Source organism: Microtus pennsylvanicus, chromosome 18 (genome assembly GCF_037038515.1).
Source record: "Microtus pennsylvanicus isolate mMicPen1 chromosome 18, mMicPen1.hap1, whole genome shotgun sequence".
Taxonomy (NCBI): Eukaryota; Metazoa; Chordata; class Mammalia; order Rodentia; family Cricetidae; genus Microtus; species Microtus pennsylvanicus.
In genome coordinates, this window is record NC_134596.1 from 25,031,722 (window position 1) to 25,048,833 (window position 17,112).

The following is a 17,112-nucleotide window of genomic DNA, read 5'->3' on the forward strand; positions in this document are numbered from 1 at the left end:
TTTTATTAGCACGATACAAGAATCTCCTGCCTGATATCGTGGGATAAGAACGTTATTTGTTCGGTAAAGAATTGATTCTGTCCAAATAAAGTTTTGACCCTTGTTTCCAGCTCCTAGGAGATAAGCTCAGAGCTCTTGGAATGTTCTGTCTAGGAGAGGCTCTGTTTATCGGGGACCCTGGGCCAGGACAGACTGTTTATGCAAATAGTGGGATTTAGGTTAGGTCTTGGGCCGTGAAGGATCAACCTGATTACTGGAGGTGCTAGAGGTTCAGGTCAACTATGTCTACATGATCAAAGCCAAAGAAAATCGGGACCCTAAGACGTAGGCAAACTTCCTTGGTTAGCTTGACGGTGTGTGTGTGTGTGTGTGTGTGTGTGTGTGTATGTGTGTCTGTGTTGCGTGTGTGTGTGTGTGTGTTGCAGGTGTGACTGTGAGGAGAAGTGTTGACTTAATGCCTCCTGTGGTCGACACTGCCAGCTCTAGCCCGCTCTCAGCTTTCATTTCTGACTCTTATCCTTTTACAATGATCAGCTAGCCCTGTGAATCCCACTCCCCCATCACTGAATCAGCAGGTGGTCTTAGGGACTGCAGAATCTTTGGACAGCGTTGTATATTTCTTTGGATCCAGAGTGTAGTTTTTTTTTGGGGGGGGGACTTCTTCTAGGATCTTCTGTCTGTCTCCTCTAGCTTCCTTGAAAACGCAGGCAAGAAGGTATTTTTCTCAAAGGCCTACCCAAGAAGGCCTCTTCTCTTCATGGCTGCCCTACGTGTTTTAATGGTACATATTTCAGCTTAACTATACCAAGGAGGATTTCAGGCTTGAGTTTATTTAGCTCTTGCCTTTGGGAAACTCCTTGCTCAAATGCAAAGAGCAGAGAAGCATGTTCCCCCCCTTCCCCCCCCCGCCACTTCTTTTAGGCACTTCAGCCTAAATGGATGGGAGGCCTTCTTCACAATTATAGCCACCAAAAATACCCCTTTCCCCCTTCCCCTCCTCTTCTCACCCCACTCCTCCACCCCACAAATAAGACTGACCTTGATCTCACAAGGTAGCTTAGGTTGGCCTTGAACTTAGAATCCTCTTCCTTCCTTCCTTAGTTGAGAGCATTGCACTGCAACAGGATACTTGGCAATTGTCATGGAAATTTCTTAAGGGCAAGAACTGCAAGAATTCACCCTTCCATTTAGACTCTGGCCACATCTGACCCCTGACTCAGAACTGACACTTGGGCCAAGTAGGACCGGCAAACAAATGCACACTGTCCTGTCCTCGCTCGATGGGGCCATAGAGCATTTGGGCAGCTGCAGGCTAGATGCCCAGGATGCTCTTGGGAGCTCCTAGCTCTGCAGGAAGAGTCACCTGGGAGGTGGTGCTGTGTGTGTGTGTGTGTGTGTGTGTGTGTAAGAATGCTTGCTGCAAGAGGCTAGATTGTGTTAATGCTTGCAAGCTTGGTGGTTTGTGGCTAGGCATAAGCTCCCAAACCCTATGCTCCTGACAGTCAGTATCTCTTCCCCTTGGTTTCCTCTTCTGCAAAAACAAAGGCAGTGATAATAAAAGTTACCCCTCCACAGTTACAGTGAAAATGAAAGGATTATAGGAAGGACTTGGTCCATAAACATGTCCAGAATAGTTATTTTCCTTCTCGACTGGAGCGTCTATTCCTAAGCCCGGGACCTCAGGGGGCCCTGGGCTTCTGTGCCCTAAATGGCCACAGTTGTGCAAGCACTCTTGGGTCTCCTGTTACAACCAGGAGCCGGCAACAGACCAAAATAAGTGTGTGCGTGGGGTGGGGCGGGGGAGGGCAGTGCGGGCAGGCGAACCTCTGCAGGGAGTCTGACCAGGTCAGCTGGGAATGCTTGTCACCCGTCCAGGGTGGCTTTTCCTCTAGGTTCCTGTATGGGTCTGGAGGTGGCTGAGTGACTCATGAGGGTGCCCTCCCCACTCCTACATCCAAATGCTCAGCCCTTTCCAGAGCCAGGGCTCACCTAATCCCCACAGTGGGAGTCAGGGGGCATCCAGGCCTGTGCTGAAGGCTAAGGTTGCACAGTGGTAACTTCACACTCTGAAAGCCTGCGGAGCCGAGGCCTCTGCACGGCAGTCTCCTGCAAGGCGGGCAGCGAGATCAGCCTGGCAGGTATCACCTCTCTAGCCAGGATTCAGCCTCAGGCACTGGTGCCCCAGGACCTGAGCAGAGATGGCTGAACAAGAAGGCAGTGGCCTGCAGGTGCTGTTGCACACACTTCAGGTAGGAAGTGCACAACTCAGTGGGCTTCGCCTTTGCCTCACTGGCCTGTGTCGGTGTTCGAACACCCAGTCCCCTCTGGTGGTCAGTGGCCTGGTTTGCTAACCAAGCAGTAACATAGGCACCAAGCTCTCACCTTGAAGCTGCCCTAAGTGATGCTCTGGTGTTTAAATATTAAACGCAACAACGCCGACGATTGTTCTGCTTCAATTATTGAACCTGCTGGGATCAAAGGCTCTGGTTAAAAGATACCGGTTTGCTGGATATGGGAAACATACAGGGGGAAGAAAAGGGCCTGTCTGGCAAATAAAGGATGTGGACTGAAACTATTGAACGAGGCTAAAAACCTTGAGACTTGTGTGGGCGGAATGGGTAGTTAGGGAGAGGACTTCTGCTCAATGGTACCTTCAGTAAGCCTCCAAATTGTATTCTGCATCAGACTGACCCAGGATGCTAACTGTGTTATGTTCTCAGGCGTTGGAACCAATCGGGGCTGGTGCCTCAGGATTGGCTTTTTCCATGACGATGCTATTCACTGGTAATTGAGAAACCTTTTTCCACGGCAGTGTTTTGCAGAAATGTTTGCCTTGTGGGGTTACTTAGAGAATACTGAAAATACCAATGTTTGTGATGCCAACCACAAACAAAGATGCAAATTCGTTGTTCCGGTGTTCTGGAGAGAAATCCTCACTGGAAGTTTGGAAATTCCTGGGTCTTAACACACAGCTAAGGTTATGAACTACTTGGGAAGATGCTTGTGTTTTGTGGGATTCAGAGGTTTTCTGGGCTGCAGAAGCCTCGAAGGGCTTCTACCCTGGGAGGTTTGAACCCACACATTGTGAATAGAAGTCATAAGACAGCAAACAACCTTCCGGGGCAGGGGCTAGACTTTGTAAGTGTTCTGCATGTGCCCCTTTCTTCCCGCCATGAAAACCAATTGCTTCCTTCTCCTGCACCTTGAAGGATGCTAAGAAACCCTGTAGAGAGGAGAATAAGTCCTAGAAGTGAGTGGGGTGGGTTTGCCATATCACGCGATGGTTGAAAAGGAGAAGCTGGGCCAGCACTCAAGAACGTCAGGATTCCTTTGCGTGTCTATTTTTGTGGCCTCCCTTCTGTATGTTTGCGCGCGCATAACGCCCGTGTGCACATGTGTATGTGGATGTCAGAGCACAACCGTGGTACCTAACATTCTTCACCTTGCTTTTGGAGGTAGGGTCTCTCACTGAACCTGAAGTTTGCTGATTTGGCAAGGTTGGCTGGCCACACATCCCTGACACCCCGCCTGTCTCTCTCTGTGCTGGGATTACAAGCACATGCCACTGTGCCTAGCTTTTGGATGTGGGGTCTGGAGATCACACTCCGGTCCTTATGTTTGTATGGCAAGCTCTTCACTGATAGAGTCATTTCCCCAGACCCAAAGTTTTTAGCATTGTTTGTCTCATTGTATGTGACACATTCAAGGCAAGCACCTATCTGGGTCAGGGGTATACCTTAAAGCAAACGGGTGAAGTATATGTTAAAAGCACTTACGTGGCTAGGTGCTTTGACAGGCGGGCATCTCAAGTTAATGTTCTCAGTTCTCTTGTTATTTCTGAAGTTATATAGAGTTCTTGATTAATCATTGCTCACAGGAGCAAAAGCCTTGGCTGGTTAGACTTTTCCTTGTTCTAGTGAGTTTCTGGGAAAGAAGGACGCTGGTAGACTGGCATCAGTGAAGATGAATGTCCTGCCTTTGCCTGGAAGTTGCCATGGGTTCAGCTCCGTCTTCTGTCTTCCTACCAGAGGGGATTTATAATTGATATTTAGAATGAACACTCTAGGGCACTGCACGATTCTCAATTATCAGGGAAAGATTTAATTATTTTCACTAGGCCCTACTTAGTTTCCAATTAACTAGAACATTAAAATAACACCAGTGTGTCTCCTGCTGGTTAGTTTGGTTGTGGCGTACTCGATCTGAGCCACCTTGAGTCAAAGTGGCCCCCACCAAATGCTTCTAAGAGACCTGTATTTAGATCCACTGTAGAAGTTAGAACTATAAAATAATTAAGAAAGAAATGGACTCAGAGAAAGCCTGGAATAATCTGGGATGATGGATATTTGATGCCCTGTCCTGGTGCCTGTTCCCTGTTGTCTTAACTGGCTCTACATTCTAGAGGCTACCAAAGGCTTCCGAAAGGGCTTAAGCAGAAATAGTCCTTATTAGGAATTTCTAAGAACTTGCCAATCCAAGCCCTCCCTTTCTTATCATTGACAAACTGACAGAAGGCTTTGTGTAGTTTTCCAAAGCTCTGGAGAGCAGAGGTGAACCTAGGTTCTGTGATTCCTTTTCTTTTAAGTGTCCCAGATCCTTACCAGGGAAGGACAAAAGAGAACAGGGCTAGAAAGATGGCGTTAGGTGTAACAGATGCCCCCACTATGCCCCACCCCCCACCATTGTAAAAGCCTCCCTCCTTGAATCACCTCTTTGGAATCGCAGCATAAACTTGACCACCATGAAATGTGCTTTTGGCCTGTTCCCTTTCTCTGTGAAAACTAGGTGGGACAATTATTTTTTTCCTGCTCCAGTTTATTTCTACCCAGCGTATGTGAATCAATTTTCTACCGAGATATTTTCCAAGTTCCTGGCCTTCACAGCCCTGGTTATGGGGATCTTCAGGGTGAAGGGGAACACAATCTATAGCGCAGGTGTAAGAGGCATATGAGATTGTGGTCCAGCCCCAACTCTAGCACTTATCAGCTGTTTATCCTTATGCAGTTCCCTTGACCTCCTCAGCCATCTCACTATGGAGCTATATGTGTGCATGGGGGCGGGGGAGCAATAACACAGGTTCCTAAGCACTTAGTATAAGGGCTAAGAGGACACATTTGAAAAAGCATCTGTAAACTACACATGGCTTGACCAAGTGCCTGTGGTTTGGGTGATTTCCCTAGAGGAATCCTGATATGATGGGAACACATCCCCACACCCTTCCCAAGCCTGTCCTTTCCTGGGCTGACTCCAATATACTTGGAAAAAAAAGGAAGGTGTCTCATTTTGTCCTGTTATTGTCTCTCGGTGTGGTTTGAACTAATGGGGAAGATGGGGTGCTGCCAGGGTCGCAGGATGTGCGCTGTCTGCCAGCCCTGATGTCACAAGCCCTCATCCTGCAATATCCCATGAAATGCCAGTTAGGAACCTTATTGAATCATGAAAAATGTATAATGATTAGGTCAGCTTTGGCACACTCTGACAGCGATGTGGGCACATGCTTGCTGTTTGCATTCATGCTTTATTATTTTATGTTATAGCTGTTCAAACTGAATCCCAGGTCTGCAGCCTTGCCAAAATGTGTATAGATGATTGCGCTTCTTGAACGAGGTTCCAAGAGCATCATTTATAATGGATTGTGAATGAATGAGGTTGCAGGATGTGGGATTTCCTGTCTTGAGTAAGCACTGACCTTTTCTAATAGGAAACCTGGACTGGGACATCCAGTCTACTTTTGTTCTTTGGACTTGATCCTCCAAGGATTATTTTCAAGATAACAGGTGACTCAGTGCCTGGACTGCAATGAAGGAATGTGTGGGAAAGTGACGGCTGAGATGTCTCATTCCCAGCCATTAGGAGATTCTGCTCTCTCCTGTGCTTGATAATTTCCCTTGTAGACCTCCCCATGGAGGGTGAGGAACTACACATCTACTCCATCTATGGAGCCAGGAGGGACAGAAACAGAACTTTCCCCTTGAACAGAAACAGAAAGGCCGGGACAAATCCAGTAAAGCCTTTCCCACTTAGATAACACCGAGAATTGACTTATAAGAACTTGTGAAGATAGTTTACCTTGGATGTTTGAGGCTTTCTGCGTTTGTTAGAGACTTTTTTTTTTTACTTCAATCATGACATGAACATGGATGTAGAATGAACTCTCTTAATTTTGATCACCAGTAGAAGAAAGGAAAAACATCACTCTAATGTCATGCAAAATGGAAAGAGTGTAAAAATGTCAAGAAGTAACATGTCAGTCTCTAAGGGACAACCATGCCAGTCAAACCAAATCATGAAGGGAACAATGGCTGCATGCAGGTGTGCAGAGAGTTGGAAGTAGAGCAAAACCTTCATTTGGTGTTTTTCTTTAAGACACTACTGATTTCACAGATTCTTAAAGTCTTGTAAGATCGGAGAAAATGGCTAGGGTTTTTTTTTGGGGGGGGGGCAAACCATTACCTTCATCACCTCATATCACCCTGCCGCCATGAGGGAGGTGTAGTTATCCTGTCTCTGAGGTGAGATCACCACGGTCCAAACGAAGGTGAAGTTGCTCAAGGCTCAGGAACAGAAATTTAGTAACTATCCAGAAAGAGCATTGGAAACAGGTCTTGCCACTACAAAGTTCATCTAAGTGATTTTCTTAAGTGATTTGGTTGAGGGAATTGCTTTGGATTGGCTGCATGTCCAGTTCATACAGCGTATCATCAAGCAGTTCAGGCAAAATCAGTTTCTTGCTCAAATGGCTAGCAAATTCCATAAGGAGCTTCTTTGATGCCTATTATCCTCTTGAAGTAGATTGGTGCTGCTAGGAACAGATGTGTCTCATTGTCATGAAAAATCCTAAGTTGTTAAAACATTTTAAATGCCATGTTTTGAAGGTCTCTGAATGATTTAAAGAATACCTATCTAACTGAAATATATCTCTGTACATCTAGAAAACCTAACTAACATGACTACAAGCTTGACTATTATAGATGATTATCTATTAGCCTGTATTTCTTAATTATGCATTACATATTTAAATGAGTTGCACAAACACAATACCTTAATCAAGACCAGAAATATACATGTAACAAAACTGACCTTAAATTTATATCAGTAAACCAAGATATTCGTGGATGTGTTCATGTATAAATGTGTTTACATGTGAAGGCCAGATACTGATGTCCAGTGTATCACAGTGTGTGTTTGGTGTTTTTGTGTGATAGAAAGAAAGAGAGAAAGACACAGAGAGAGACAGAGAAAGAGAGAAAGAGATGATTGTTTAAGTGCACATGGATGCTAGGCTAGTCACTGGCAACTTGCCAGTGACTACACCACCCAGGAAAATTATCATCCTCGTCCTCTATTCTTGACCCAACTTGTGTTTCCCTCTGCCCCTGCCCTCTCCTCCCTGTTCCTTTTCTTACTGGATTGGCCATTGCCTGGAGGTCTTTACGTTCCCACACCCCTGTATCTCTATCTCACCTACTTTTGGGCTTTTTCCCAACTCTAATCCCATGTTACAGAGAAGGGCTACATTAAGTCTGGTCTTAGACTGAGGGAGGAGAATGTTTTAAAATATTTTTTTGGGGGGTTGTCACTTTAATTTGGATGAAACACAGTTATTTTAGGGCTAGTAGTCAAATGTTCTGGCACCAGGGCTGCTCTGACTACATGGCTAAGTTAAAGCAACCAGAGCTAATTCAAAAAGTCCTAGCCTCATTTCAGAACCAAGAGTAGTTAGCATTTTTACCTCTAGAGCCCTGGTTCTGGTTCTGGCTGTGTCCCTGAATATCCACCCCTGGCACAGTAAAGGATGAGACCTGGAGGTCCTCATGGCTTTGAGTTATAATTGGATATTGGTAAGAGGCTGAGGCAAATGGCCAACAGAGAGACCCATGCCCAAACAGAAACTACAGATTGACAACATTTGCTCTGCAATTTCCCCAGTTTTAAAGCTGGAATGGGTCTTATGAGAGGCAAACAGTTTCAGTTTGAGCTCTGGGTAAGGGGGCATATGCTCACTAGAGGAGATGCTGGTTATTTGTTACTGTACCTATAGTCACTGGACAGGCAGCAATGAATCAAATAGACTGGGGCCCTCTTCAGATTTCAGAAATGGGGGAATGGAAATGCATCCTCTTGGGTGTGACCTGCGTATCCCGTTGCCAGACCTGGAGTGAAGGAAGTAGAGGCTTTGTTGGACCTGTGCCTTTTGCTGCATGGTTTCCTCAAAAGAGATCTGTAAGCTGGTTCCTCATCACTGCAAAGCAGGCTTGAGATTGGACATCGAGAGCAGGGATTCTGGGGATGAAGGAGGGGCAGAAGAGATGCCATGGAAGAGCAGCCCAGAGCCATCCTGAGCACACATTCCTTCCCTTCTTTCCTCTTTTAAGTTGTCTTTCCACGTGCTTTTATTTAAAATTGTTAACTGTAGATAAGACACAATGGCACACACCTGTGATCCTAGCACTCCGGAGTCTGAGGCAGGAGGGTTATGAATGAGGTCTGACTAGGTTGTATTTTCTTTTTACTGTATTTTGAGATCAATCAGCTAGGCTATGCCATGATATTTTATCTTATTTTAAGAAAATTGTAATCAAAGACACATAACACATAATTTGTCTTTTTAACCAGTTTTAAGTATTCAGTTCATTAGTGTGAGTACCTTCTTACCATTGTTCATGCAATCTCCAAGTCACTTCACCTTACAACAGCTTGTCAAGCTTTCTCCCTGGCCCCTGACAGCCACAATTCTTCTGTTTTGGGGCCTTGTATAAGCAGAACCATACATTTGCCATTTGAGTCTGGTTTGTTTTCCTTAATGTACTGTTCTTAAGGCTCATTCTTTTTTGTTTAAGTGAATACATGTATTTTGTTTTTTATTGAGAATTCATACATGCGTATACTATATTTTGACCAAGTCCATCGCCATCCCCTCCCTTCCATTTCTTCTACTATGCTGCCCACCACCTTTCCCCATCATTGAATGCACTTAATGTTGCCTGTATCACCGGCACTGATGGAGAACCTAATGCTATTATTCTACTAAATGAACACAGTCAGAAACTGCCTCCTAAATTCTTATCTTTACACCCATAGATTAGCTCATCTCTCAGTCCTCATCGGAGAAGCTTCTTTTTTGCAGTAAATGATGATGGGTACAGAAACCAAGGTGAACAGAATGAGAGCCCATGGAATGCTCAAGGCTCACTCTCCTTGCTGCCTATGTCAGAATTTCTTTTGTTTTAGGGTTGAAGAACTATTCTAGTACATTCAAATGCTACATATCCCTCCACCCCTCAGTGTTGGCGTTTACTCTTTGGGTAATGTGAACACTAGTACTGTGGACACGAATGTACAAACACACGCTTAGGTTTCAGTTCTTCTGAGCTGATCCTTGTTCATATGCCTGCATATTGATCTCTTTAAGTATTCCTGTATTAAAAGCCACCAATCACAAATAGAGCAGCAATGAACGTGGGTGAGCACAGGCCTCTGTAGTGGGAAGTAAACAGTCCTTTAGGTAATGTCCAGCAGAGGTGTCAATCATGTATTGATATAATTCTAGCGTGTTGGTGAGCTGTTATGCTGATTTCCATAGTGGCACCACCAGTTTGCAGTTCCACAAATACTGCATGAAGGTTCCCTGTCCCCATATTGTCACCTCTTGTTTTACCTTTTGCAAAAACTTCTTTCTTAAAGACAAGATCTCCTGAGTAAGTTGGGAGCCTGGGGACCATGGTAGAGGGTAGGAGAAGAGGGGAGAGGAGAAAAATATAGTTCAGTAAAAACAATTAAAAAATTCTTTCTTTTATTTTTTAGAGATTCTAATATAACTGCATCATTTCCTCTTCCCTTTCTCCTCTCCAAACCCTTCCATAACTTCCCTCCCCTTGATCACCTTCAAATTCACGTGCTCTTCTTTTCAATAACTGTGTATGTATGGATCCCTAAATACATAAGTACAGATGGCTTTGTCTGTAGAACGTTTTCCGTGCTGACCATTTAGTATTGGATAACCAATAGTGTGCTTATCATCTTAGCTATCATGACCAGCATGAGACGACGTGGAAGACTTGTTTTCATTTAAGTTTCTCCAGCAGCTAAGGATAGAGAGTACTTTGAAGAACGTTTCTTAGTCATTTGTAGTTCTTCTGAGAACTCTGTTCAGTTCCACAGCCCAAATTCTAATTGGTGTGTTTGTTTTCTTGTTATGTACTTTTTGAGTTTATTGTATACTCTAGGCACTAATTCTCAGTCACCTATACAGCTATTAATTTTCCCCCATTCTATAGGCTGCCTTTTCAGTCAGCCAACAGTTTTCTTGGCAGTACAGACACAAATGTCTTAATTTCCTTTCCAGTACAGATGGTTGGTCTTGGGTGACTAGAATCATATTTTAAAAAGTCCTTACCTGAGTCTACAAAGACAATTAATAAAAAATTGTTATTTGGAAACAACTAGAAAGATCATTTTTCAAAGAAGAAAGCAAGCCCTAAAGTTGAAATCAAAGCTGATGTTGAAATACAAACAAGTCAACTAAACTGATATCACATAACCATACAGGGAATAATATGCATCCATGTAAACAGCACCGAGATGAAGCAATTGTGAAATCCCCAGGCCTGAGAGGGGCCCTGTCATGCCTGCTGCTGTCCAGATTCACCTCTGTTCTGACTCCTGTCATCACAGATTGCTTCAAAAGATCTCACATTTCATATAAATAGGACCCCACAGCAGGCCTCCGCTTGTGTCTGGCTCATTTTCTTTAACTCTGTGCGATTCCTCCAAGTTTCACATATAGTTGAAGATGCTGATTCTCATGGCCAATCGAATGCCATTGTGTGATTATGCTCTGGTTTCTTTCTACCTTCTGGGGTTGGTGATAATTGTGGTAGTTTCCAGTTTGGAGCCAGAACAAAATAGTGCTGTTATGAACATTCTAGTAGAGCCTTTGCGAACATATGTATACATGTCTGTTAGATATATACTTACTACTGAAATAGTGTTTTAGGGTACCCATATGTTCAGCTTTTATAGCTAACAGCAATTAATTTTCAAAAAAGGTTCACTCTAGAAAAAAAAGCTTATTTCCACGTAGATACTATTAGTCTGAGAAAGCGCTAGCTACCACGTGCTCTTGCCAGAAGTTGCGTCACTTATATTCGTCAGCTGAAGGTGGTTTCAGGTGCTTAGTATTGGAATCTGTAGAAGTCTTTATTATAATGACCCTTTTCTTTCTTTCTTTCTTTCTTTCTTTCTTTCTTTCTTTCTTTCTTTCTTTCTTTCTTTCCTTCCTTCCTTCCTTCCTTCCTTCTTTCTTTCTTTCTTTCTTTCTTTCTTTCTTTCTTTCTTTCTTTCTTTCTTTCTTTCTTTCCTTCCTCTCTCTCTCTCTCTCTCTCTCTCTCTCTCTCTCTCTCTCTCTCATGCTTTCTTTCTTTCTTGAATGTGCACATGCACATCTGCCTTTTTATCTGGGTTTTCAGTATCTCAACACTGGTTTCATACTTCTGGGGCAAACGTTTTACTGACTAACCCACATCTTGCGTTCTCTCATCCTTTCAGACCAATAGTTATAGAACAGCTCACATTTATTAAACCATTTCTGTATGTCAGAAACTGCTTAGAGTTCTTCATGGTTGCTGTCTGATTCAGTCTTTGGAGCAATCCTTTGAGGAAGGCAGCTTTATTTTCCTCTATTCACAAGCCTAAGCTGGAAGACTGGGAAGGCTAGTAAGTGTCCTACCATCTCAAGCTGCTGCTGGAATTTGAGTGGAGGGAAGTTATTCCAGCAGAGGTTCCTTTGCCAGGTGTACTAAGTCTCTTCAGAAAGAAAGTAAGCCTTTACAAACGCTCCAAATGGAGACTTATTTGGATGCATTGCCTCCTACAAAAGATGGATACACATTTGCAAATCTGGGAAGTGTGCCAGCTGTCCCTATGGCCAGAATCACTAGTATAGAAGAAAGGGAACAGGTGCCCAGTGCTGGACTCTTCAAACGATGTCACAGGATGGATATAAAATGTCCCCCACGGTGCTTGATCTCCAGCTGGTGGCCCTATTTTAGAAGGTTCTGGAAACTTAAGGAAGTAGGCCTTATTGAAGAAAGTAAGTCACTGGGTTGGAGGGCTGATCTTTGAAAGTTATTCCTGATCCTTGGTGTCTTCTTTATTCTCTGCTTCCTGTCCATCATGAGGTAATGGAGTTCTTCTACCACATACTCCTACCACCACGATGTTCTACCAACTCTATGGAGCCAAGTAGCCATATACTGAGCCTTCTGAAACTGCAAGCCCAAGCAAATATTTTCTTCCTTAAGTTATTTACCTCAGAAATTCTGTCACAACAATGAGAGGTCTGAGTAGCATTGTCTGGAAGGGGTGTTAGTACAGTTCTGTAGCATCCATGTTATTCCCCACTAAGTCTTCTCACTACGTGCTGTAGATGATCCCCATGCAAAACTGTGACTGTATGGCAGAACCACACAGTGAGGTTGGCGTTGGCCCATGGTCTGCAGTTTGATGATCCTGGACCACAGTCCAGGATGCAAGGTGGCAGCTGAGGTTGGCAGATAGCGGTGGAGGGAGTGGTGGGTGGCCATTGGCTGCTGCAAACTGCCAAGCAGAACCTGCAGGGAGTGCATAACCTCCTCCATCTCAGGCTGTCCTTCTTACAAAGGAGCAGCAAGACCACACCCCTTTGTGTGTTGGTGGTCCTGGGAGAATCTTGAGGACGCTGAAATGCACAGCTTTCACCACATCTCCAGAGGCTCCTGCAGTCCTGCTTCCTTGGGTGTAGGTAGAAACTGCATGTGGAATTCTCAGCCCTCTGAGATGGCCTTCCTTCAGCATGGGTAGAGTGTGGTGGGCGCTGTAGTGTAGTGTCTACATTGCCCATCACGACCTGCATGAGGCCTACATTCAAACCAGGCCTTCTCAAATAGTGTTCTAATGCCACTCTCACCTTAATGAAAGAACGAAGGGAGGTATGGATTTGAAATGTTAGCACAGGTCCATTTCTTAGATATGTTTTTTTTTAACCAAAGAATCTTTAACACATTTCAGTTTTCATTGCATTTTTCCCTAAGTAAGCTTTTCTGAAAGTGTTATTGTCTACTCTGCCATTGTATGTCCTATTTCTTATTCCCTGCATATTCCCAAGATTTTCTTTGGTGTTCTCTCTTTTTCCACCAGGATTAGAATCGCCTCTGTTTTCTTCCATCTTAATATCACTGTTACCTGAAACACTGCCTGTTAGTGCAGCAGATAGCTGTTCAGTCAATGTGTGTTGATGGACTCATAAAATATGCATGGTTGATAGATTGAAGATATAATTCATAGACTTTCCAGGTTGTCTTGGGACTGGGTTGACTTTGGGGAGTGAAATCTTACAGTTCTTGGAAGGCATAGATGAACACATTTGGAGAACAACGATTTTAAACTAATGCCATGTTTCATCTCTGCTGGTTTGTGGGGCTGACTTTCTCTTGGCGTGGGAATTGGGCTCAGGATGCTGAAAGGATCCTGATGGGAGCGGACTGTAAGTCAGTTCTCCTGGGGGCCTGGTGTCATTTGTCAGCTTGGTGAGTTTTACCAGCAGAAAAACTATAAGCTTCAGAGTCGGAACTGATGAAGATTCTTCCTGGAGGCTCAGGACTGATGCTCTGATATGATCAGGAAGCCATATAGATTCCAGAGCCTCAGCCTAGGCTTTCAGATCAAAGGAAGGGTCATGTTTCAGAGTCAAGTTATCTGATGAAGCTCTTCCTTGGGGACGTGGAGAAAAGCAGCTTTGCCAATAAAGGGTCAGTAATGAATTCTCTCTCACCATTCCATACCCTCACCACAAGCAATGTGTGTCAACATCTCAGATCCCAGTCCCTTCTAGCTGTATAAACCATGACCTACACGCCCTAACTTGGAATATCTTTATCCCAGCCTTTTAAAAGCATAGCTAATCCAAGCAGCTCCTAGGAAGGATGATGGAGGTATCTTTTACTTTTCATAATGGCTAGATAGAAACTATAAGAAATTTCATTTTCTACTAGATATTCATTATTGAACAATAAAAAATACATGTGATATGTCCTGAAGGTGAAAACTGCTCCAAATGCCTCCTAAAATTTTGGAAAAAAGAGGTTAAGATGATAATATTTGAAGGAAAATGGGTATTAAAATTCCTCAAGTGTTTTCACTTGAGCTTTTTGTGTTTGCTACGTGCTTACAATGTGCTAAGACATATTCCAGGCATCTTCCATGTTCCTGTCTCATGTAGCCTCTGCTTTGAGGCCTGTTTTACACATAGGAAGCAGAACTCTTTATTAGCATCATGGGGCCCATTAAGACACAGAGTGAAAATCTGAACCCTTTGGACTCTGACTCCAGACGTTACTGTACTCTTCCCATTGGGCTGTAGCATCTACTTCCCAGTTACCCCTTTCTTCTCTTGTACAAATACAAAAGAAATATGAGGGCCCTGTTTTAAAAATTTCATCGATATTGTGTTAAAATTGGAGGAAGTAAAAATCCCCCATATTAAATCCTAGTTCCTAAAACAGTTGCATTACTGTCTACTGAATATTTTTAGATAGTTGCACATATATTTCTATGATTTTTTTAATTAAATTTTTAACATTTCTGCACATCAGTTTTCTACATATCCATATAATTGAACAGTTTTCAACCTAGATGTATAGACAGTTTATTCTTTTATGGTACTCTATATATTTAAAAATATATGATATTCAATAATTTAAATGAATACAGTTTTTTAGGGCTTCACTTAAATTTGACATTATGTTTATTAATTTTGATGATGTATGCTACATGTTAATAGTCAGATTTATTAAACATTTCTTTCATGGATTATTTTTGTCTGTAAGACTTTCTCCCTAAAATGATTTCCCACATCAGACAAAGGACTGATCTCCAAAATATATAAAGAACTCAAGAAATTAGACATTAAAATTCTAAATAACCCAATTAAAATATTGGGTATGGAACTAGACAGAGAATTCTCAACAGAAGAATTTCAAATGGCCCAAAGATTCTTAAGGAAATGTTCAACATCCTTAGCTATCAGGGAAATGCAAATCAAAACAACTCTGAGATACCATCTTACACCTGTCAGAATGGCTAAGATCAGAAACACTAATGATAGCTCATGCTGGAGAGGATGTGGATTAAGGGGAACACTCATCTATTGCTGATAGGAATGTAAACTTGTACAACCACTTTGGAAATCAGTATGGCAGTTTCTCAGAAAATTGGGAATCAACCTACCTCATGATCCAGCAATACCACTCTTGGACATATGCCCAAAAGCTGCTCAATCATACTACAAAAGCATTCATAGCAGTATTATTTGTAATAGATAGAACCTGGAAACAGCCTAACCGAATGCCCCTTAACAGAAGAATGGATAAAGAAAATGTGGTAAATTTACACATTAGAGTACTACTCAGCAGTAAAAAACAATGACATCTTGAATTTTGCATGCAAATGGATAGAATTATAAAATACTATCCTGAGTGAGGTAACCCAGACCCAAAAAGATGAATATGATATGCACTCACTCATAAGTGGATACTAGCTATAAACAAAGGACATTGAGCCTATAGTTCATGATCCTAGAGAAGCTAAGTAATAAGGTGAACACTAAGAAAAACATATATAGACCCACTTGGAAATTGGAAACAGATAAGATCGCCTGACAAAATTGGGAGCAATGGGGTTGGGGGAGAAGGGAGGATAGAAGGGGGAAAGGAGGGGAGAAGAGGAGGGTTGAGGAGAACTTGAAGGGATGGGATAGTCAAGATGGAGGAAGGATGGAGATGAGAACAAGGAAAGAGATATCTTGATTGAGGGAGCCATTATAGGGTTAGCTGAAACTAGGTTCTAGAGAAATTCCCAGGAATCCACAAGGATGACCCCTCCTAAGATTCTAAGCAATAGAGGAGAGGGTTTCCAATCTTGACTTGCCCTGTAATTAGAATGATGATTATCTTAAATATCACCATAGAACCTTCATCCAGCAACTGATGAAAACAGAGGCAGAAACCCACATCAGAGCACTGGACTGAGCTTCCAAAGACCAGTTGAAGAGTGGAAGGAATGAGAATATGAGCAAAGAGGTCAAGACCATGATGGGTACACCCACGGAAACAGTTTACATGAGCTAATGGGAGCTCACCAACTCCAGCCAGATTGGGAAGGAACAAGCATAGGACCAACTAGTCCCTCTGAATGTCGTTGACAGTTGCATGGCTGGGCAGACTGCGGGGCCACTGGCAGTGGCACCAGGATTATCTCTACTGTATGTACTGGCTTTTTGGGACCCAATTCTCTTTGGATGTATACCTTGCTCAGCCTAGATATAGTAGAGAGGGCCTTGGACCTTCCACAAAGCAATGTGCTTTACTCTCTCTGAGGATTAGATGGGGGTGGGGTGGATGTGTGGAGGGAATGGGAGGACGGGAAGGAGCGGGAACTTGGATTGGTATTTTTTTTAAAAAAAAATCTAATAAAAAAGAGACTTTCTCCCTATATTCTAACTCTTGTACTTAATGATACTTAAATTTTTCACCATGTCACTCTGTTTTCTTGCCTTGTTGCTCTGGTAGAGCTTCATGCCATATTATACTTTGTTTGTGCCAACAGGGATGCATTTTTGCACTTGGCACTTCTTTAACTGGGAGACTTTCTCTTGCATCACCCACTAGAGCTCTGCCTGCTAGCATATGGAAGGTCTACATTTCATCTACATTTTATTTAAAATGAGCATATGCAGGTTTCCTGGCTGAGTTTCAGGATGATTTTAGACACTGTCATTGTCTTTCTGTGTGATCTGAATTTCTAGGTCAGTATACTCCACGTTCTGAGAGCTTCCAGACTTTAGTGCTAAGAGCTTTGTGCAGCAATGCTAGCAAGTGACACCCACTTCCTTGATATTTTATAAGTCTCTCACTTTTATCTTTTAATATATTGAGTAAACTGGGCTGGATACCAGTGGACCAGATAGTAGACGGTGGGTGTTAAGGTTCTCAGAATGTTATCAGCCACACACATTTAGCTCTTCCAAGAGCTACCATCTCATGTCAGGAAGAAAGAGCTTGAGAACATGGCAATCAC

At 43.1% G+C, this 17,112-nt stretch overlaps 1 protein-coding gene across 2 annotated transcripts in view; it reads left to right on the top strand.

Annotated features, from left to right (window-relative positions):
• Positions 1 to 2,017: 2,017 nt before the first annotated feature.
• The window catches only part of Agbl1 (AGBL carboxypeptidase 1), a 768,202-nt gene continuing 753,107 nt past the window's right edge, over positions 2,018 to 17,112 (top strand). For both annotated transcript variants that reach the window (XM_075952813.1, XM_075952814.1), the window contains exon 1: positions 2,018 to 2,249. In XM_075952813.1, the coding sequence (XP_075808928.1) occupies positions 2,199 to 2,249 (51 nt within the window). In that variant the 5' untranslated portion in view covers positions 2,018 to 2,198. The remainder of the gene's footprint in view (positions 2,250 to 17,112) is intronic.